Source organism: Sus scrofa, chromosome 6 (genome assembly GCF_054392235.1).
Source record: "Sus scrofa isolate SSC_HxYL_T2T_F1_AM1 chromosome 6, Sscrofa_HxYL_maternal_Yorkshire_Landrace_v2.0, whole genome shotgun sequence".
In the NCBI taxonomy this organism is placed as follows: Eukaryota; Metazoa; Chordata; class Mammalia; order Artiodactyla; family Suidae; genus Sus; species Sus scrofa.
This window is the reverse complement of record NC_139388.1, coordinates 80,378,174-80,394,938: the sequence shown is the minus strand read 5'-3', so window position 1 is coordinate 80,394,938 and position 16,765 is coordinate 80,378,174. Positions and strand designations below refer to the sequence as shown.

Here is a 16,765-nt window from a genome sequence, read left to right as displayed (position 1 = left end):
GGACTCGCTGTCTCCAGTGTTACTGGGTCACCTTGGTGTAGGGTGGGCTGCCCTGGACTTGGTGCCCTCCCACTCTCTGTACCCCAGCCCCTCTAGTCTGCCCTACAAGGCCATCCACAACTAGGACCAACACGGAGCCGGAGGATCCCATAGGGTCATGCCATGGCCTTGGCCCTGAGCTGCCTAGTTGCCCACTAATGGGCCAGCACATGCTGGGGTGGGAGTGGGGCACACAGAGGGACTAAGGGCCAGGGGAGGGCCCAGGAGCTGGATTCAGGAGCATCACCAGCCTGACTCTGCTTCCTCCTGGAGACTGGAGGCCGCTCCATGTGCTCACTGGGTGACCTCAGCAAGTCAACCACTCTCTCAAAGGGTGTCTTTCCCCATGCGACAAATGAGGGGCTGAGTGTTCCCTAAGGGCCCTCCGGTGAGGACATACTGGGATCCTCTAAGCAGGGCCTGCTCTGAAGCTGGGGCACTCCCACAGAGTGGTATGTGCTGGGAAGGGGGCTCCCAGCTGGTGTGGACAAAGCCACAGCCCCAGGAGGGCTGACCACGGTCCTGGGCCCTGCCTCCACCCTCAGCCAGAACCAGAGCCGGGCCACCCGTTAGAGCTTTGCTGTCTGATGCAGTCGCTGTTTTAGCCACACGTGGCTGCTGACATTAAAATTAAATAAAAGCAAAAATTCTGGAGTTCCCATCGTGGCTCAGAGGAAATGGATCTGACTAGCATCCATGAGGATGCAGGTTCAATCCCGGGCCTTGCTCAATGGGGTAAGGATCCAGCATTGCCATGAGCCATGGTGTAGGTCATAGACATGGCTTGGATTCTGTGTTGCTGCGGCTGTGGTGTAGGCCAGGAGCTCCAGCTCCGATTCAACCCCTAGCCTGGGAACCTCTATATGCCATGGGTGCAGCCCTAAAAAGACCAAAAAAAAAAAAAAAAAAGTAAAAATTTCATTCCTCAGCCACACTAGCCACATTTGAAGCCCTTGGTAGCCCCACGTGGTAGCTTCTGTGTCATACTGGAGGGATGCTGAACTTTGCTATCATCTGAGAAAGTTCTAACGGCACTGCCCTAGAGCAGGAGTTCTCATGCAGGGCGATTTTGCAACTTCCCAGGGTATTTTGCGACCATCCTGTGATGCACAGGACAGCCCCCACAGCAAAGCCTTCTCCAGCTCCACCTACCAGTAGGACCGAAGGTGTGATGTTTTGAAGTCTCTGCTGGGACCCCACAAAGAGGAGTCAGGAGTGAATGCAATCCTGGTGGGGAAGCTCCACCACATACATTTGCCTCCAATCAGGACCCCAGAATTGACTCCCAACCTTTGGCTTGTCCAGTGACAGAGATTCAAGTTAAAGGCCCCAGGCCGAAGAGGGAGGGTCTCCCAACCTGCAGAACCAGCCCCTCACATCAGCCAATACCCCAACATCCCTTCCCAAGGCGTTAATGGGCACTTTGGGCAGGACTGTAGGATAGCATCGCTCAGGCCCCTCCCAGGGGCCTTCCTGGTGAGATCACACCTGCTCATCTGTTTGTCAGCTGCCTGAGTTAATGACAGCCAGGGAAGCAGCTGCCACCTGCCCCCCTGCCCAACTCAGGAGCCCTGCTGAGGAGCAGACAACCAGGAGTCAGAGGGCACAGGGGATTGGAGGGGGGGGGCAGCTGAGGCCCAGGAACAAAAGCCTGAGACACTGGAACCAAACCATGCTTCCTTTTTCCAGTTTGGAGGGGGAAGAGTTCTTAATTGTGGGGGTCCGCGGTGTGCACTTGTGGGATGTTTAGCAGCATTGGCGGCCTCCACCCACTAGATGTCAGTAGCCCCCTCCTCGTGCGGCAATCAAAATGCGCCCCCCCACCCCCACCCCCGCGAGGGGGCAAAATCTCCCTGGTTGAGAACTAGTGATGGAGAAGTACTAGATCCGCCCCCAAGCAAACACCGGAGAGGTCCCGCCCCAGCCTCTGTCCGTTCGGGGAGTACTGCCCTTGGATAGATCTTTGCTCTCACCATGTCAGGGAAGAAGGCTTCCGCGAGGGAGCCCCTCAGGATGAAGAGCTGGGGGATGTCGACGATGTCCCGCTCCGTCAAGCCCAGCTCCCGCTTCAGCATCTCCCGGTTCCAGTCGATACATTTCTGGGGGCAGAGGAGAGAGACAGGCACCCAGGGAGCCAGGAAGTTTGCAGCATCTCCTCTGTGCCCTTTAGCTCCTTTGAGCCTCACAACAGCTTGGTGCCATTGCTACCCTAGATGGGGAAGCTGAGGCTCCAGTGACCCGCCCGAGGGCACCGAGCTAGGATGGCGTGGAGCTGGGGTTTGAGTCCTGGGCAGTTTCTAGTTCCGCAAGCGCCTGCCGCCACCCCACACTGTCCCCGCCACAGTCGGGCTGATGCTCCTGCTCAGTTCAGCCATTTAGGAGAAAAGCTCTCTGCACGGATGGGCAGAAGCACAGGCCCTCCTCGCATTTACTGAGCTGGATTCCCTGCACGTGGCGAGCATGAACCCTGCCCTTTCCTGGGACCGCCTTCCGCCCTGTGTCCTCACCTCTCTAGGTCTCCTTGACTCCCACCCACCCCAGCCCTTGCCCCCAAGAGGCCCCATTTTCCCAAGGCATTGCTCTCATCACACCAGACTTCTTTTTTTCTTTCTTTCCTTTTTTTTTTTTTTTTTTTTTTTTGCTTTTTTAGAGCCGTACTTGAGGCATATGAAAGTTCCCAGGCTAGGGGTGGAAACCAAGCTACAGCTACCTGCCTACACCACAGCCACAGTCACACAGGATCCTTAACCTACTGACAGAGGCCAGGGATCGAACCTGCATCCTCATGGATCCTAATGGAATTCCTTAACTGCTGAGCCACATTGGGAACTCCTCACCAGACTTCTTGGGGCAGGGAGCGTGGGGGCGGGGGGGGGGGGTACTCAATTCTTCTTCCCTGAAAACCCATCATTTCCGCAGAGCAGGGTAAGCTCTCCCCTATCAGACTGGCATGGCTGTGTCTCTTCCATCAGACTGTGGGTTCCCAAGAGCAGAAGCCCTACACTACGCAAAGGTCTCGGCAGGCCCAGGGCTGAACTACCCTGGAAGCAGCAGGTCCTGGGGTTGCTCAGCTCACCCCCTCACCTGTGCATAGAGATTGTCATTCCTGAGGTGTCTGTCTGCCAGCATCTCATTAATGCTTCTCTTCGCCTTGTGCTTTAACCCTGCAAGAGAAAGAAGAGAGTAGCCGGTTCGGGGAGTACTGTCTGGGGCCACCTCCGGCCTGGGCTGCAGAATCAGGGCTAGGATTTTCCTCCTACCTCAGTGCCAGGGTCTGCAGGTAGGATGGAGAAAGCCAGAGACAGGAAACCCTGGCGGGGGGTGGGGGGTGGGAACAAGCTCTGGCTGCAAGTAAATCCTGGGATGGATTACAGACTCCTTGAAAAGGGACTCCTGCTCTCAGGGCCTAATTATTAAGGCATGGCTACCTACCATTACTGAACACCCGCCATGCTCTGGGGCTCCTGTTATATTTATTATTTTATTATTTATCTTTAAAATAATGAGAGTTCTCTTGCAATGCAGAGGGTTAAGGCTTTGGCAGGCACTGTTTTTGTGGTGGCCCAGGTCACTGCTGTGGTGAGGGTTCGATTCCTGGCCTGGGGGCTTCCATGTGCTGTTGGCATGGTCAAAAAATAAATTAAATTAAATAAAGCAAAATAAAGCTGGGTTGGGTTAGTTATCACCGCACATTCAGAAAAGAGGAAACAGAAGCCCTGAGAACCCACCCTTGACCTCACAGCCAGCAAGTAGTAAGACCAGGATCCGAATCCAGGTCCATCTCTGCTGAAGGCTACCCACCTCCCTTCCAGTGCTCCAGTGCTTGGAGGAGAATGCTGAGGTCCTTGGTGGGGAGTGGGGAGGCGCTCAAAGAGCCCAAACAGGCCCTTGGAGGGTCTGCCAATTCCCGGAGGAGGGTCCACAGAGGGACCACCCTCCTGGCTTCTCACCCCTCCCTCTCTTGAGCCCCTGGCCCTGCTGCTCCCTGCTGTGTAGCCCTTGATAAGCTGCTTCCCCTTGCTGAGTCTCAGTCTCCTCCTCTGTGAAAAGGGATCAGGAGAAGCAGGTGGGTGATTCCATTGAGCCAAAGTGTGAAAGTGCCTGCGCAGACAGGCACAAGGGAGGGTTCATGGCTTCCGGTTCCTTTCCCCTCCTAGAGGTGGGGCCAGGAACATCCCAGGGCATGGAGGAGGCCACCCTGTCTCTGGGGCAATCACTGGCCCCTTGGCTTCCATCCTTGGCCCAAGAAGGGAGCCTCCTCATCCTTGGCTCCCATAGGAAGGTGCTGGAAGTACCAGTGATGCTGGGCTCTGAGCTGAGGCCTGGCAGACAAAGGGCCTGTGAACAGCATAGCCATGAAAGGCCCAGGGCTGGTGACAAGAGGGCAGGGTTCAGCAGGGTGACAGCTTCGCTGCTACTTACCATCAAACTGGGCTGCCTCCCCGTAGCCCTCCTCCTTCTTCTCATGGAAGAGTTTGAGGCAAGCACTGGGGCTGGCCAGGAGCAGCCGGAAGCCCTGGTACAGAGGGAGGGAGAACGGCTCAGTAGACAGGTTCCCCCTAAATGCAGGAGGGCCTGAGTTCAGAGGCCAGACAGCACATGGCATCTCCCCTCTGCATTTCTCCCAATCCTCCAAGCCGGTTCACACCTCCAGGCCTTTGCCCATGACTGTCTCCTTGCCTGGAGGTCCCTCTTCACTTTGTCCACCAGGAAACTCAACTACTGGTCCCTGGGAGGTATCTCTCCCAGGCTGCCTGCTCCCTGCAGACTGTGTCCTCCCTGGTCACCTCTGCAAGGTGATGAATGATCAACATGTTGGTCCAAAGCCCACCATCTGGGTCAGAATCTTACCCTACTAGTTGATTGCCCTTCTGAGCCTCAGGTTCCCCATCTATAAAATGGGGGCAATGAGAGTAGGTCAACCTCATCGGGTTGCTAAAGGATTAAATGCATTAAAACACGCATACCCCACAGGTGCTCAATAGATATCACCTATTGTCAGTGTCATTTCTGAGTCTTGGCCGAGAGGTTTGGATCAGAGCAAACACTCAGGAAGTATGAGTAGTGAGCGAATAAGTACCTTTCTGACCTGAGTTCCGACCTTCTCCAGGAAGCCCTCTCTGATTAAAACCCCCTGGCCTCGAGGATACCCTGATTCCAAGCTCCCGATGAACAGAGGCAGCAAGCTAGTTTCAGGTGGCTTTGCCTTATCCCAACCCATCAGGTCAGAGAGGGGCAGAGGTGGCTCAGGCAAGAGGAGAGGGGACATACCTTTTGGTCAGAAGTGGGCACGAAGCTCAGAAACTCATCTACGTGGCCCACAGAGAGCCAGTCTGAATAGAGCTCCACGGGTGCCTGCACCTGCTGGGCATGAAGGAAGTCGCGCACCACCCTGGCCATTCGCCGCCCACCAGACCTGGCGGGGAGGGAAAGAGCAGGGTCTCAGGTGCTTCCTGAGCACTCCCCACCCAGCCTCACCTCCACCCTCTGAATGGGTCTTCTCTTATCGCTGCTTCCTGGTCCCAGCCCCCAGGCACTCCTAGGCACCCACTGTCCATCCTGGCCATCGCCCAAGAGACTCTGTCCCTCCCTCACCCCGAAGCCTCCTCCGCAAGGCCAGGAAGATCCTGCTGCCCCTCCCAGCAGCAGAGACAAATGAAAGACCTCCATCTGCCAAAGGGAACTGAAGACCCTCACCTCACATCCCAGGAGTCAGAGAGGTTGACTCTTTACCCAAAGCGCCCAGCCCTGTGTTCAATACATGACTGGAACCTGGCAAGCACTGCCCCCCACCTTAGCCCAGTGTGGGGCCCGGAACATTCTGGTTGGGGCAGGGGTGCTTGTTTAAATTGAAGACTCCTAGGCCTTGGCACCCTCCACGTCTCAGAGTCTTTGAGGAAGATGAGACCCATCCGAGAATGTGGAACCTGCCTTTTGACAGGCATCTCGGCTGGTTCATGTGCAAGAGAACTGCTCCTGTCCATCCTTGTGTGTTCAACACTGTCTAAGCCCTAGAAGTTCCTGAAATGAGGTCCCGGTGTTTTCAAACCACCTGTCATTAGCAGAGGGCGGGGGTTCTGAGAGGGTCTCGAACAGGGAACAGGGTGGGGCAGGAGCTGGGGTCCCTGAGGTGTGGGAGGAGACATTGCCAAAAGCTGCCTGTGCGTGCAAGGATGCTGCCTTGGGCAAGAGCCGTGTCCCCATTTCACAGATGAGGCCACTGCAGCCTAGAAAGTTCCAGAGGGCCACTTGTCCAAAGTCAGAACAACATATGCTAATCTGGGCACGTTCCACTTTTCCCTGGCACATGTTACCATGTGCAAACACACACACATATACCACCTTTATAGAGAGATTTTTTTTCCCCAATATGTTTTACAAAAAAAGGGGGTCACATTTCTTGCACTTGCTTGTCTGGCGTAAGGACATATGGACAATCTCCCTGACCCACATCCAATCTGGTTCTACCTCAGACAGAACTTGATTCAGCCCTTCCCCTCCTCCTCCTCTGCCACCATCTGCCCAGGACACCTCCCTCCCTTAAATAATGGCAGTGGTTTGCCCCTTTTCCTGGTCTCTTGGCTTTTACCCTTTGCTCTCTTGCAGTCTAATCAGAGGGTGGCTTTAAATATGTCAACCATGTCCCACCTCTGGACAAAACCCTCACATCTCTCCCATCCCCCTCCTCATAAATGCAAAGTCCTCACAATGGCCAGGACAGCCCCCACCGCCCCCTCCTGCCACACTCTTTTTCAATCACTCATTTCTAGCCAAGCTGGCCTCCTGCTATCCTTGAACACATCAGATGTATTTCTGCCTCAGGGCCTTTGCACATGCTGTTTTCTCTTCCAGGAATTGTTGCCCACTCGGCATATCCCTCACAATCTCCTGGTTTAACTCAATCATGACATTCTTTCTCTATGAGGATGTTAGGAGTGGCAACAACCCCTCAACTGCCTTCCCAGCTTTATCTTTCTTTTCAGCGTTTGGTACAATGTGGCATACCTGATACCTTGCTTATTGTCTGGCATCCCACTAGAATGGAGGCTCAAGGAGGGCTGGGATTTTTTGTCTAGGTGCACTGATGTAACCCCAGGACCTCTTCTAGAACAGATGCTCAAAAAATATGTGTGAATGACTTTAAGGCTTTGAACAGCTGAGAGTCCACGGTCTATATAACTTGAATATGTCATCAATAAAACTACAAGGGAGACCCAAAAAGCAGTGACATATGACAACACTGATTTGTCCATGGCAAATATTTCCCTTGTATTTCTGTTGTTTTAATATAGCGTTGGCAATTTAAAAAGACCTCTCTTGAGATGGTGACAAGGGATTAATCTCCAAAATTTATAAACACCTCCTACAGCTCAATACCAAAAAAAAAAAACAAAAAACCAATCCCATCAAAAAATGGGCAGAAGATCTAAACAGACAATTCTCCAAAGAAGACATACAGAAGGACAAAAAAACACATGAAAAGGTGTTCAACATCACTCATGATTAGAGAAATGCAAATCAAAACCACTCTGAGGTTCCACCTTACACCGGCCAGAGTGGCCATCATCGAAAAGTCTACAAACAGTAAGTGCTGGAGAGGGTGTGGAGAAAAAGGAACCCTATTACACTGTTGGTGGGAATGTACATTGGTGCAACCACTGTGGAAAACAGTATGGAGATTCCTCAGAAAACTAAAAATAGAACTACCATTCGATCCAGCAGTCCCACTCCTGGGCATCTATGCAGAGAGAACCATGACTCACAAAGACACATGTACTCCAATGTTCATTGCAGCACTATTTGCAATAGCCAAGACATGGAAACAACATAAATGTCCATCGACAGAGGAGTGGATCAAGAAGATGTGGTACATATACACAATGGAATATTACTCAGCCATTAAAAGGAAAGAAATAATGGCAATTGTAGCAGCGTGGATGGACCTAGAAATTATCATGCTAAGTGAAGTCAGTCAGATGATGAGACACCAACATCAAATGCTATCACTGACGTGTGGAATCTGAAAAAGGACAGAATGAACTTCTTTGCAGAGCAGATACTAACGCACAGACTTTGAAAAATTCATGGTTTCCAAATGAGACAGGTTGGGGGTGGGGGATGCACTGAGAGTTTAGGATGGAAATGCCTTAAAATTTGTTTGTGATGATTGTTGTACACCTATAAATGTCATAAAATTCATTAAGTAATAAAAAATAAAACAGTAAGGTGGTGAAGTAGAGAAATTGTTCCTGAGCAGAAAATGGCAGGAATCAGAAACATAAAGTTGGAGTAGGGGCAGAGTCCTCCTTGGGACTCCCTGAAGCCCTCTGCCTGGTGGCAGGGGGATGGACTGGATGACTCCAGCCCTGGGAAGCCTCAGACCTGGCCTCTGAGTCACAACAAAGCTGCCACCAGGAGGCAGAATTGTTCAAAAATGGTTTTATTTATTTATTTGAGATCAGGAAGAGATTTGTCTTCTACAGAGACATGACCAAAAATGGTTTTATTTTATTTTTGTCTTTTTGCCATTTCTTGTGCTGCTCCCATGGCATATGGAGGTTCCCAGGATTGGGGTCTAATCAGAGCTGTAGCCGCCAGCCTACGCCAGAGCCACAGCAACGCAGGATCCGAGCTGCGTCTGCAACCTACACCACAGCTCATGGCAATGCCGGATCCTTAACCCACTGAGCAAGGCCAGGGATGGAACCCACAACCTCATGGTTCCTAGTCGGATTCGTTAACCACTGAGCCACGACGGGAACTCCCTGAATGTTTTATATCCCTACTTATTTATTAGGTTTGCCTCTTGTCTGTTTCTCTCTGCTAGCATGTATGTAGGTCATCTGTTTTGTTCATTGCTGAGATCTGAAGCTGAAATAGGATCCTAGCACAGCCACCTGGGTGTTAAATTGTAATTTGGGCTCCAAGGAAGGAGACCTGGATTCTGACTATTCCACTAACTTGCTGTGTGGTCCCAGGCAGCAGCTGTCCCTCTCTGAGCCTCAGGGCCCCATCTGTCCACCAAGAAATTTTGTTGCTTGTTTTCAACATAATGGCCAATGGAGTGGGGCCCAGCTGTGCGGGAGACCCTACACCTTCCCCTCTGGGGTCCTTGCCAGAGCCTGGGAGTTTCCCAAAGATTTCTTTTGTCCCCAGCACTGGACCCCAGACCCAGCATATCGAAAGTCTCAATAAATATTTATTGAATTGATAAATGAGAGCATGAATGAGTGTATTCACTTCACTTATCTAAGCCTCAACTTCCTCATCTGTAAAATTAGGAGAATAGTCGTCCTAACCTCAAGAGCTATTATAAGAGTTAAAGGCAGTCAGTCACCTGGGTAAAGGCTGTGCTCACAGCAGGCAGGTGATCAATAACTTTTATCCATTGAATTACACCTGCTTCAAGGCAGATCCATTACGAGGGGTCCAGCTAAACAAACCTAAGCGGTCGGAAGGTAATTAATGCGAATCCTTCATGCCTAGTAACAGCAACCGTTGAGCTAGAACAGGCCTTCTTTATAGGCCCATTTTGCTGAAGAGGAACTGAGGCACGAAGCATAAAATAATTTGTTCATTTAATAATGTATCTTTGTCCACTGATTCCTTTTCTCTAGTACCTGCAACAGTGCCTGGCACTTGGTGGGCATGCAATAAATATTTTAAATGAATCAATCAAGCACCTACTATGTGCCTGCCACTGTGGTGGGCCCTAGTTAGGTGGTGTACCCCAAATCACGTGGTCATCTAAGAAGTGGCAGAGCCAGGACTCAGACTCAAATTCATCAGATTTCAAAGCCTGGGCTCCTTCCTCCCAGGTCCCTCCCTGAAGCACAGAATGAGTGCCCAGAGGTCCCGAGGCCCTTCTGCCCCCAGGGCTGTGAGCAGGATCTGGCCCAGAGTAGTAGTTCTGAGCATGAGTCATTGGCAAGGTGAGTATACGCCTCTGGTCCTGGCCAACCTCAGCCTGGGGCACCCAGCCTGGGCATCCAGTGTCATGCCTGGGGTTGGTGCCAGGAAGCCTCACCTCACCTGATTCAGAGCCCTGAGGCCACCGGGGCCACCCTGACTTTACCAGGACAGCCTGGCTGCTCTGGGCCCTAGAGCAGATAGCCAGGGCCTGGGGAGGTGAGCTGGGACCCACCTGGGCTCCATGCCAACCCCACACAAATGAGAAGGTGGCCTCTGGGGCCTGGGGTGGGTTTAATCTTTAGGCAGGAAGCAGGGATCCCATGAGCATCCCTGTGCTGCACACCCCATTTCTGACTGCCCACAGGCTGGGTGGGGACCCACCGAGGGGGATTTAGCAGATGCGGTCATCTGAGTCCTAAACCCTAAATAACTTGCTTAAATAACTGGCTGATGATATCTGTCCAGGGTGGGACCCATCAAGTCACCTCTGTCATTCTGGTATCCTGACCAGCCACTCACCTGCAATCACATGGTGACCTATTGGCCCTTTCAAGCTGTTGCTAGGACAGCAACTTTAGTTTTCCTTTTTTTTCTTAGGGCCGCACCTGCGACATATGGAAGTTCCCAGGCTAGGGGTCGAATTGGAGTTAGAGCTGCTGGCCTATGCCACAGCCACAGCAACACCAGATCCAAGCTGCTTCTGCAAACGTAACCACAGCTTGTGGCAATGCCAGATCCTTAACCCACTAAGTGAGGCCAGGGATTGAACCAGCATCCTCAGGTCCTTAACCCACTGAACCACAACAGGAACTCTGATAGCAACTATTTTGATCTCCCAGAAGAGGTCAACAGATCCATCTCCTACCTCTGCATGGAATTCCACATTGCCTCCCAGCTCTTCTGATTTTTCAAAAGCAGCCAGAAATCTGGCTTTTTATGTGTGGCCTCCTGATATATGTATATTTAACATTGGTGGCTAATTTTGCTCATTAAATCCAAAGCAGGCCAAAAGACTGTGGGCCACTAGTATGTGAGTTTTCCCTAACATTATGTGATCTTTCAAACTTAAGACTCTAGGGATCTGAGGCTCCCATTCTAGGATTCCAGGCAGGAAGCTAGGACCACTTCTCAGACGGAGCGGAGCGTCAGAGTCGTGTCTGTGATGCGGGGATGCGGGAGTCGGAGGTGGAGGCTGCATTCGGTCTGCCGCTCTCCACCACTGCCCTGGCTTCTCACCTGGGGAAGCTACTTCCAATGAGGATCCGGCCCAGCGGGTATTCTTTGCCATCCACCGTGACCGGCGGGCTGACGTCCAGGTTGCCAAAGGAGTCAAGGCCGGAGACACCAGCGTAGTGGGTTTCCCGGGTTACATATCCAAAGTCAGGACCCTGGGGGAGGACGGGTGAGACCCGCCCCCCAGAAGGAGGAGTCAGTTAGGACCGGAAGAGACTGCTATTGGGGCGGGGGTGGGGCAGCGAGGGGTGGTCCTGGGGGATTCCCATCCCCCCAAAACCAACTGTCCATTTTCACAAATCCTCGCTGTGCCCTGAGAATGGTGCTATTAACGTCGGAGCCCAGGACAGAACAATCGCTAGAAAATCCCCAAATGTTTGGAAAGAAGGTAACACGCTTCTAAGGAAGCCATGGGTCAAAGGCGACATCAAAGGGGAGATTAGACAATATTTTGAAGCGAAAGATGATAACAACACAGCCCATTAAGGCTGGCAGGATGCCAGCAAAGCTGCTCTAATAAGGAACTGTCGCAGCTCTAAACACGTATGTGAGGAAGAGAAAGGGGTGAAAAATCTTAGCTTCCATTTCTAGCTGGGAAAAGAATAGCAAACTTAACCTAAAGAAAGTGGAAAGAAGGAAACGATGAAGACAGACCAGAGATCAGTAGAAACAGCGCTGGGGTCAGGCCCTGGGTTGACGCAGACTCACGACTCAGGCTGCAGGGCTCACTGTCACCTCCCCAGGGACTCATCCCTGATCCCTACAAGCTAGGGTCAATGTCCCACTCTGTGTGCCCATGAGCTCCTGGACTTCCCCATTAGACACTGGCATTGTCCTGGCGGTGCGAGAGGAGGGCTGGGAAACAGGCAGAGACGTGGGCTCTGGAACCCAGACTCACCTCAAAAGCCTACAGGTTTGGCCCAGCAGTTAAGCACAGGGGCCGTGGAAGCAGCCCCTCTGATTTTTTTTTTTTTTTTTTTTTTTTTCTATTTTTTGGCCACCCCACCGCATATGGAGTTCCCAGCCAGGGATCAGATCCCAGCCACAGCTGTGACTGGCAGCAACACCAGATCCTTTAGTCCACTGTGCCAGGCTGCAGATCAAACCTGTGTTCCAGCTCTCCTGAGACGCCACCAATCCTGTGGCACCACAGGGGGAACTCCTAGCAGCCCCTCTGATTTTGCATCTTGGTGCCACTACTAACTAGCTGTGTGGCCTTGGGTTAGTTGCTTAATCTCTCTGAGCCTCAGTAAGAGAGAATAATAATAGCATGTATCCATGAGTCCACGTGGATTAAATGAGCAACCATGTAAAGCTAGGAGAGCCCAGACCTCAGGACACAGTTGCTGGAGTGGCTCTTGTTGCCCTCCTGTGCACAGCAGGCGGCATTGTGCCTGGCACATAGTAGGTGTTCAGAAGACCTTCATTACCTGAAGAGAGGCCCCAGCTCACAAAAGCAAGAGTCACGAGGGCTCACTAGAGGTACATTCCCCCCAAAGGCAGTTTGGTCTCAGGGCTGATTCCTAGGTTTACTCCCTCTTGGGGAGAAAAGGCCCCCAAGGAGGATTTTGCTGGCCCACCCATTCCAGAACAGGGGTGATTTGCATTTTATTTGCATTTCATTTACATATTCTTCCCAAACTTTGAACGGACTGCATTCGCCAGAGCCTACTGCCTGTGTAATTTTGCTGCCCCTAGAGGACTAGGTCCAGACAAGACTGGATGTCCTATAGGAGGAACCACCCAAAGTGTCCCCACTCTGCCCTTTGCCACATACCAGGACCCTCTTATAAGGGAAATCCTTCAGTCCTCTGTTCCTGGGAGAGTCAAAGACCACTGGGAAGGATTTGTGAGGGGCCTCGATGTAGCCAAATTCCATCTCGTCCTGGGAACGGGAGAGAAAAAGATGACAGTGGCGGCCTTGGTGTGGTATTTAGAATGGGGTAATCCCCCCAGGCCTGGGGCAGGGCAGGGCAACAGATTTTCCCCAAGTCCTGGAGAGGGCAGGAGGCAGGGAAAAGAGGTGCAGTGAGAGAACTCTGCCTGGGACCTGAGCATCTGGAGGGAAGCGGCAGAGACTAGGGTGATACAGGTGGGGGAGCACCCCCTAGACAGCACACCCCCAACCCTGAGTCCTGGGCCCAGGCTGCCCTGGCTTCTTTAGGGAGACAGAGGCTGGGCAGGAGCCCACACAGGCCCATTTTCCCAAAGCCAAGGTAAAGGACAGGGTCGGGTCTCCCAGGCTGCCTCTCTCGCCAGGGTGGCTCTGGCACCCACCTGGATCCAGCGGTCATTTCGATTCTCAATCTGAGGGCAGACAATCAGCTTGCAGTTGGCTTTCAACACCAGGTCGGACATGTCATCCAGAAACTTCTCATTTGAGCCATGAGCATCCACGACACTGCAAAACACAGGGAGAGGGGAGTGAAATCATGACCACTGACTGTGGCCTTGCCTTAGGGCCAGGAGGCAGAGAACGGATGGGGTGGCTTTGATGCAGTCCGTGATAGGCCCCGAGTGGCCCCTGGGTGCAGGGGTTCAAACACCGCCCCTGCATTCCAGAGGCTCGGAGGCTAATGACAGAGACGGATAATGTCCTCCAATCATGGGGAGGGGCAAGCTCAGGGCTGTGGTGCCCAGAGGCAGGGCACCAAAGCCCTGGGGTCTGGATCTGCCAGGCTAAGGTGGTAGAAGTGGGCAGGGAGCCCCATCACTTCCCATTTCTCACCATAGACCTAAACAAAGGAGTCAGGGGGTAGGGGTTAAGGAGCAAACAGAAAGAAAGAGTTCCCTTCTGAACATCTGAACCCATGTCAGCAGAACAAACCTGTTTGGCCACACCCTTCCCGGCCTTTTGACTTGGGTTCCAAGTTACCCAGGGCCCTTTCCCCTGGTCCAACCTCTGCTGCAGAGCCTGGAGCAGCCTGGCCAGTCAAGGCTCACCTGTCCATCAAGGGGCCTGACAAGGATTCTGAGAGATGGAAGAAGGACCAGACCCAGGCTGGGCCAGGACTCACATGGGCTCCTGGAGGCCAGGGTCCCGTGTTCTCAGCAGGCCCAGGAGGCTGAACAGGGCCTGGCCCCACTGCCTGGAATAAATCCAAGATGTTCTGAGGCTGCTACAGGCAGGACAAGCTTAGAGGCAGGGGTGCTGGCCCTGGAGCCAGGGACCACAGCCAGGACCTTAGCTGCTCAGAGCAGGTAGGGTTGACAGGCCCAAGCCAGCTGCTGTCCTGTACCCAACTTGTGCCTGTGGGTGCCCTCCGGTGGAACAATCTCTCCCTATCTCTAGTGCAGAGATAGCGGGAGGGCTACAGGAGGGGTGAGGCCTCACCTGCACACATACAGCTCCAGGGGGGCCTGGGTGTTGGGGGTCATGATCCAGGGGGCCATGCGGAAGGCCACGGTGTCTGTGAAGAGGGGCACCTCTGGCAGGGTCTGGGGGGAAAATGAGGACTCAGTGGGCCCTGCAGGAGCCCCATCTGACCTCAAGCCCCACCCTCAAGCCCCCAGCCTCCCAGCCCTGGAGCCTCCAAATGGGTCCCTGAAGCCCATCACCCCCCCAACCCAGCCCCCGACGCTGTCCATACCTTGGTGTCCACCAGGCTGACACTGAGAGAGACCAGCCCCAAGAAGTCAGCATCAGGAAAGGTGAGCCCCTCCACATAGAAATCGATCTTCAGCTCCCCCGGCTGCCGCTCCACTTCGTAGGACAGGTGCTGGGGGCCCAGCACCTGCTTGTAGTCCGAGAGGGAAGTCCCACCTAGGGAAAACCAGAGTCAGCACGGGCGGCAGGTGGGGGCAGTGCCGGGACAGGGGAGTGGGGCTATGAGGATGTGGGGACAGGAGACTGGAGGCCAGGAATCCAGGGGCAGAGCCACTTTTGTACTGGATCTACTTGGGCTCCTCTCCAGCTCTGCCATGTGGAAGCTGTGTGACCTCAGCTCAATGACCCAACCTCTCTGAGCCTCAGTTCCTCATCTGTGAAATGGGATAACATTCTGTTTCTCACAAGGGTGGTGTAAGCTTTAAACCAGATAAGGAAATAAAAGCTGCTGGCACAGGTGTTCCCGCCATGGCTCAGCAGAAACTAATCTGACTAGTATCCATGAGGACACAGGTTCGATCCCTGGCCTCACTCAGTGGGTTAAGGATCCAGCATTGCCAGGAGCTGTGGTGTAGGTCACAGACAGGTCTCAGATCCCACGTGGCTGTGGCTGTGGTGTAGGCCAGCAGCTATAGCTCTGATTCAGCCCCTAGCCTGGGTACCTCCAAATGCCATGGGTGCGGCCCTAAAATAAAAAAGTAAAATAAAATAAATTTTAAAAATACATAAAAATTAAAAAATCTGCTGACACAAAAGGTGAAAGCAACCCAAATGTCCATCAACAGGTGAATAGATAAATAAATTGCAATCTATCCATATGCTGGCATGTTATTCGAACATAAAAAGCAATGAAATACTGATACACACTCCAGCAAGGATGAACCTGAGAACACTACACCTGCGAAAGAAGCCCAACATGAAAAGCCACCTATTGTATGATTCCATTTGTACGAGATGCACAGAACAGGTACATCTGTAGGGACAGAAATTGGATCAGTGGTTGCCTAGGGCTGGAGAGTCCCCACAGAGAGGAGCAGAGAGGAGCGACTGGATGAATACAGGGTTTTGTTTGGGGGAGATGAAAATGTCTTGGAATTAGAACTTTTGTAGTGGTTGCACAACATTGAGAATGTCCGACTGGATTTCTTTCTGTCTTTTCTCTCTCTCTTTCTTTTCTTTTTTTCAGCCATATCCAAGGTATGTGGAAGTTCCCAGGCCAGATATTGAATCCCCACATGGAACGCCACGGGTGCAGCAATGCTGGATCTTTACCCCACTGCGCCACAGCGGGAACTCTTAGAACATAGGAAATATCACTGAACTGCTCACTTTAAAAGGGATAATTGTATTTATTTTGCTTTTTAGGGCTGCACCCGTGGCATATGGAGGTTCTCAGGGTAGGGGTCTAACTGGAGATACAACTGCCAGCCTACACCAGAGCCACAGCAACGCAGGATCCAAGCAGTGTCTGCAACCTACACCACAGCTCACGGCAATGCCAGATCCTTAACCCAAGGAGCGAGGCCAGGGATGGAACCCGCAACCTCATGGCTCCTAGTCAGATTTGTTTCTGCTGCGCCACGACAGGAACGGCTAAAATGGTTAATTTAAAAAATGAAAATAGAAGTTCCCACTATGGCTCAGCAGTTATGAACCCAGCTAGTATCCATGAAGAAGCTGGTTCAAACCCAGGTCTCGCTCCGTGGATTAAGGATCTGGCATTGCTCTGGTTGTGGTGTAGGCCGGCAGGGCAGTTCCCATTTAACCCCTAGCATGGGAACTACCATATGCTGCAAGTGCGGCCCTAAAAAGCATAAATAAATAAATAAAATTAAAAATTAAAACAATAATATAATGGCTGATTTTATGTTATGTGAACCTCACCTCGATTTTATTTTGAAAGCACCTGGCACATAATCGTTCTGGCCCGTCCCCTTTTCCCCTGTCCTGAGGGTTGTCTGGGAAGTGTCACCC

At 52.4% G+C, this 16,765-nt stretch overlaps 1 protein-coding gene across 3 annotated transcripts in view; it reads right to left on the bottom strand.

Moving 5' to 3' along the window:
* Positions 1 to 16,765, bottom strand: part of PADI1 (peptidyl arginine deiminase 1) — a 41,977-nt gene that overhangs the window by 3,469 nt on the left and 21,743 nt on the right. For 2 of the 3 annotated variants that reach the window (XM_003127647.7, XM_084958958.1), the window contains exons 7-15: positions 14,775 to 14,947; positions 14,519 to 14,622; positions 13,462 to 13,585; positions 12,962 to 13,069; positions 11,188 to 11,339; positions 5,311 to 5,455; positions 4,462 to 4,555; positions 3,124 to 3,203; positions 2,013 to 2,138 (exon numbers count right to left, since the gene is read on the bottom strand). In XM_003127647.7, the coding sequence (XP_003127695.3) occupies positions 2,013 to 2,138; positions 3,124 to 3,203; positions 4,462 to 4,555; positions 5,311 to 5,455; positions 11,188 to 11,339; positions 12,962 to 13,069; positions 13,462 to 13,585; positions 14,519 to 14,622; positions 14,775 to 14,947 (1,106 nt within the window). The remainder of the gene's footprint in view (positions 1 to 2,012; positions 2,139 to 3,123; positions 3,204 to 4,461; positions 4,556 to 5,310; positions 5,456 to 11,187; positions 11,340 to 12,961; positions 13,070 to 13,461; positions 13,586 to 14,518; positions 14,623 to 14,774; positions 14,948 to 16,765) is intronic. The other variant, XM_084958960.1, reaches the window with a different exon arrangement.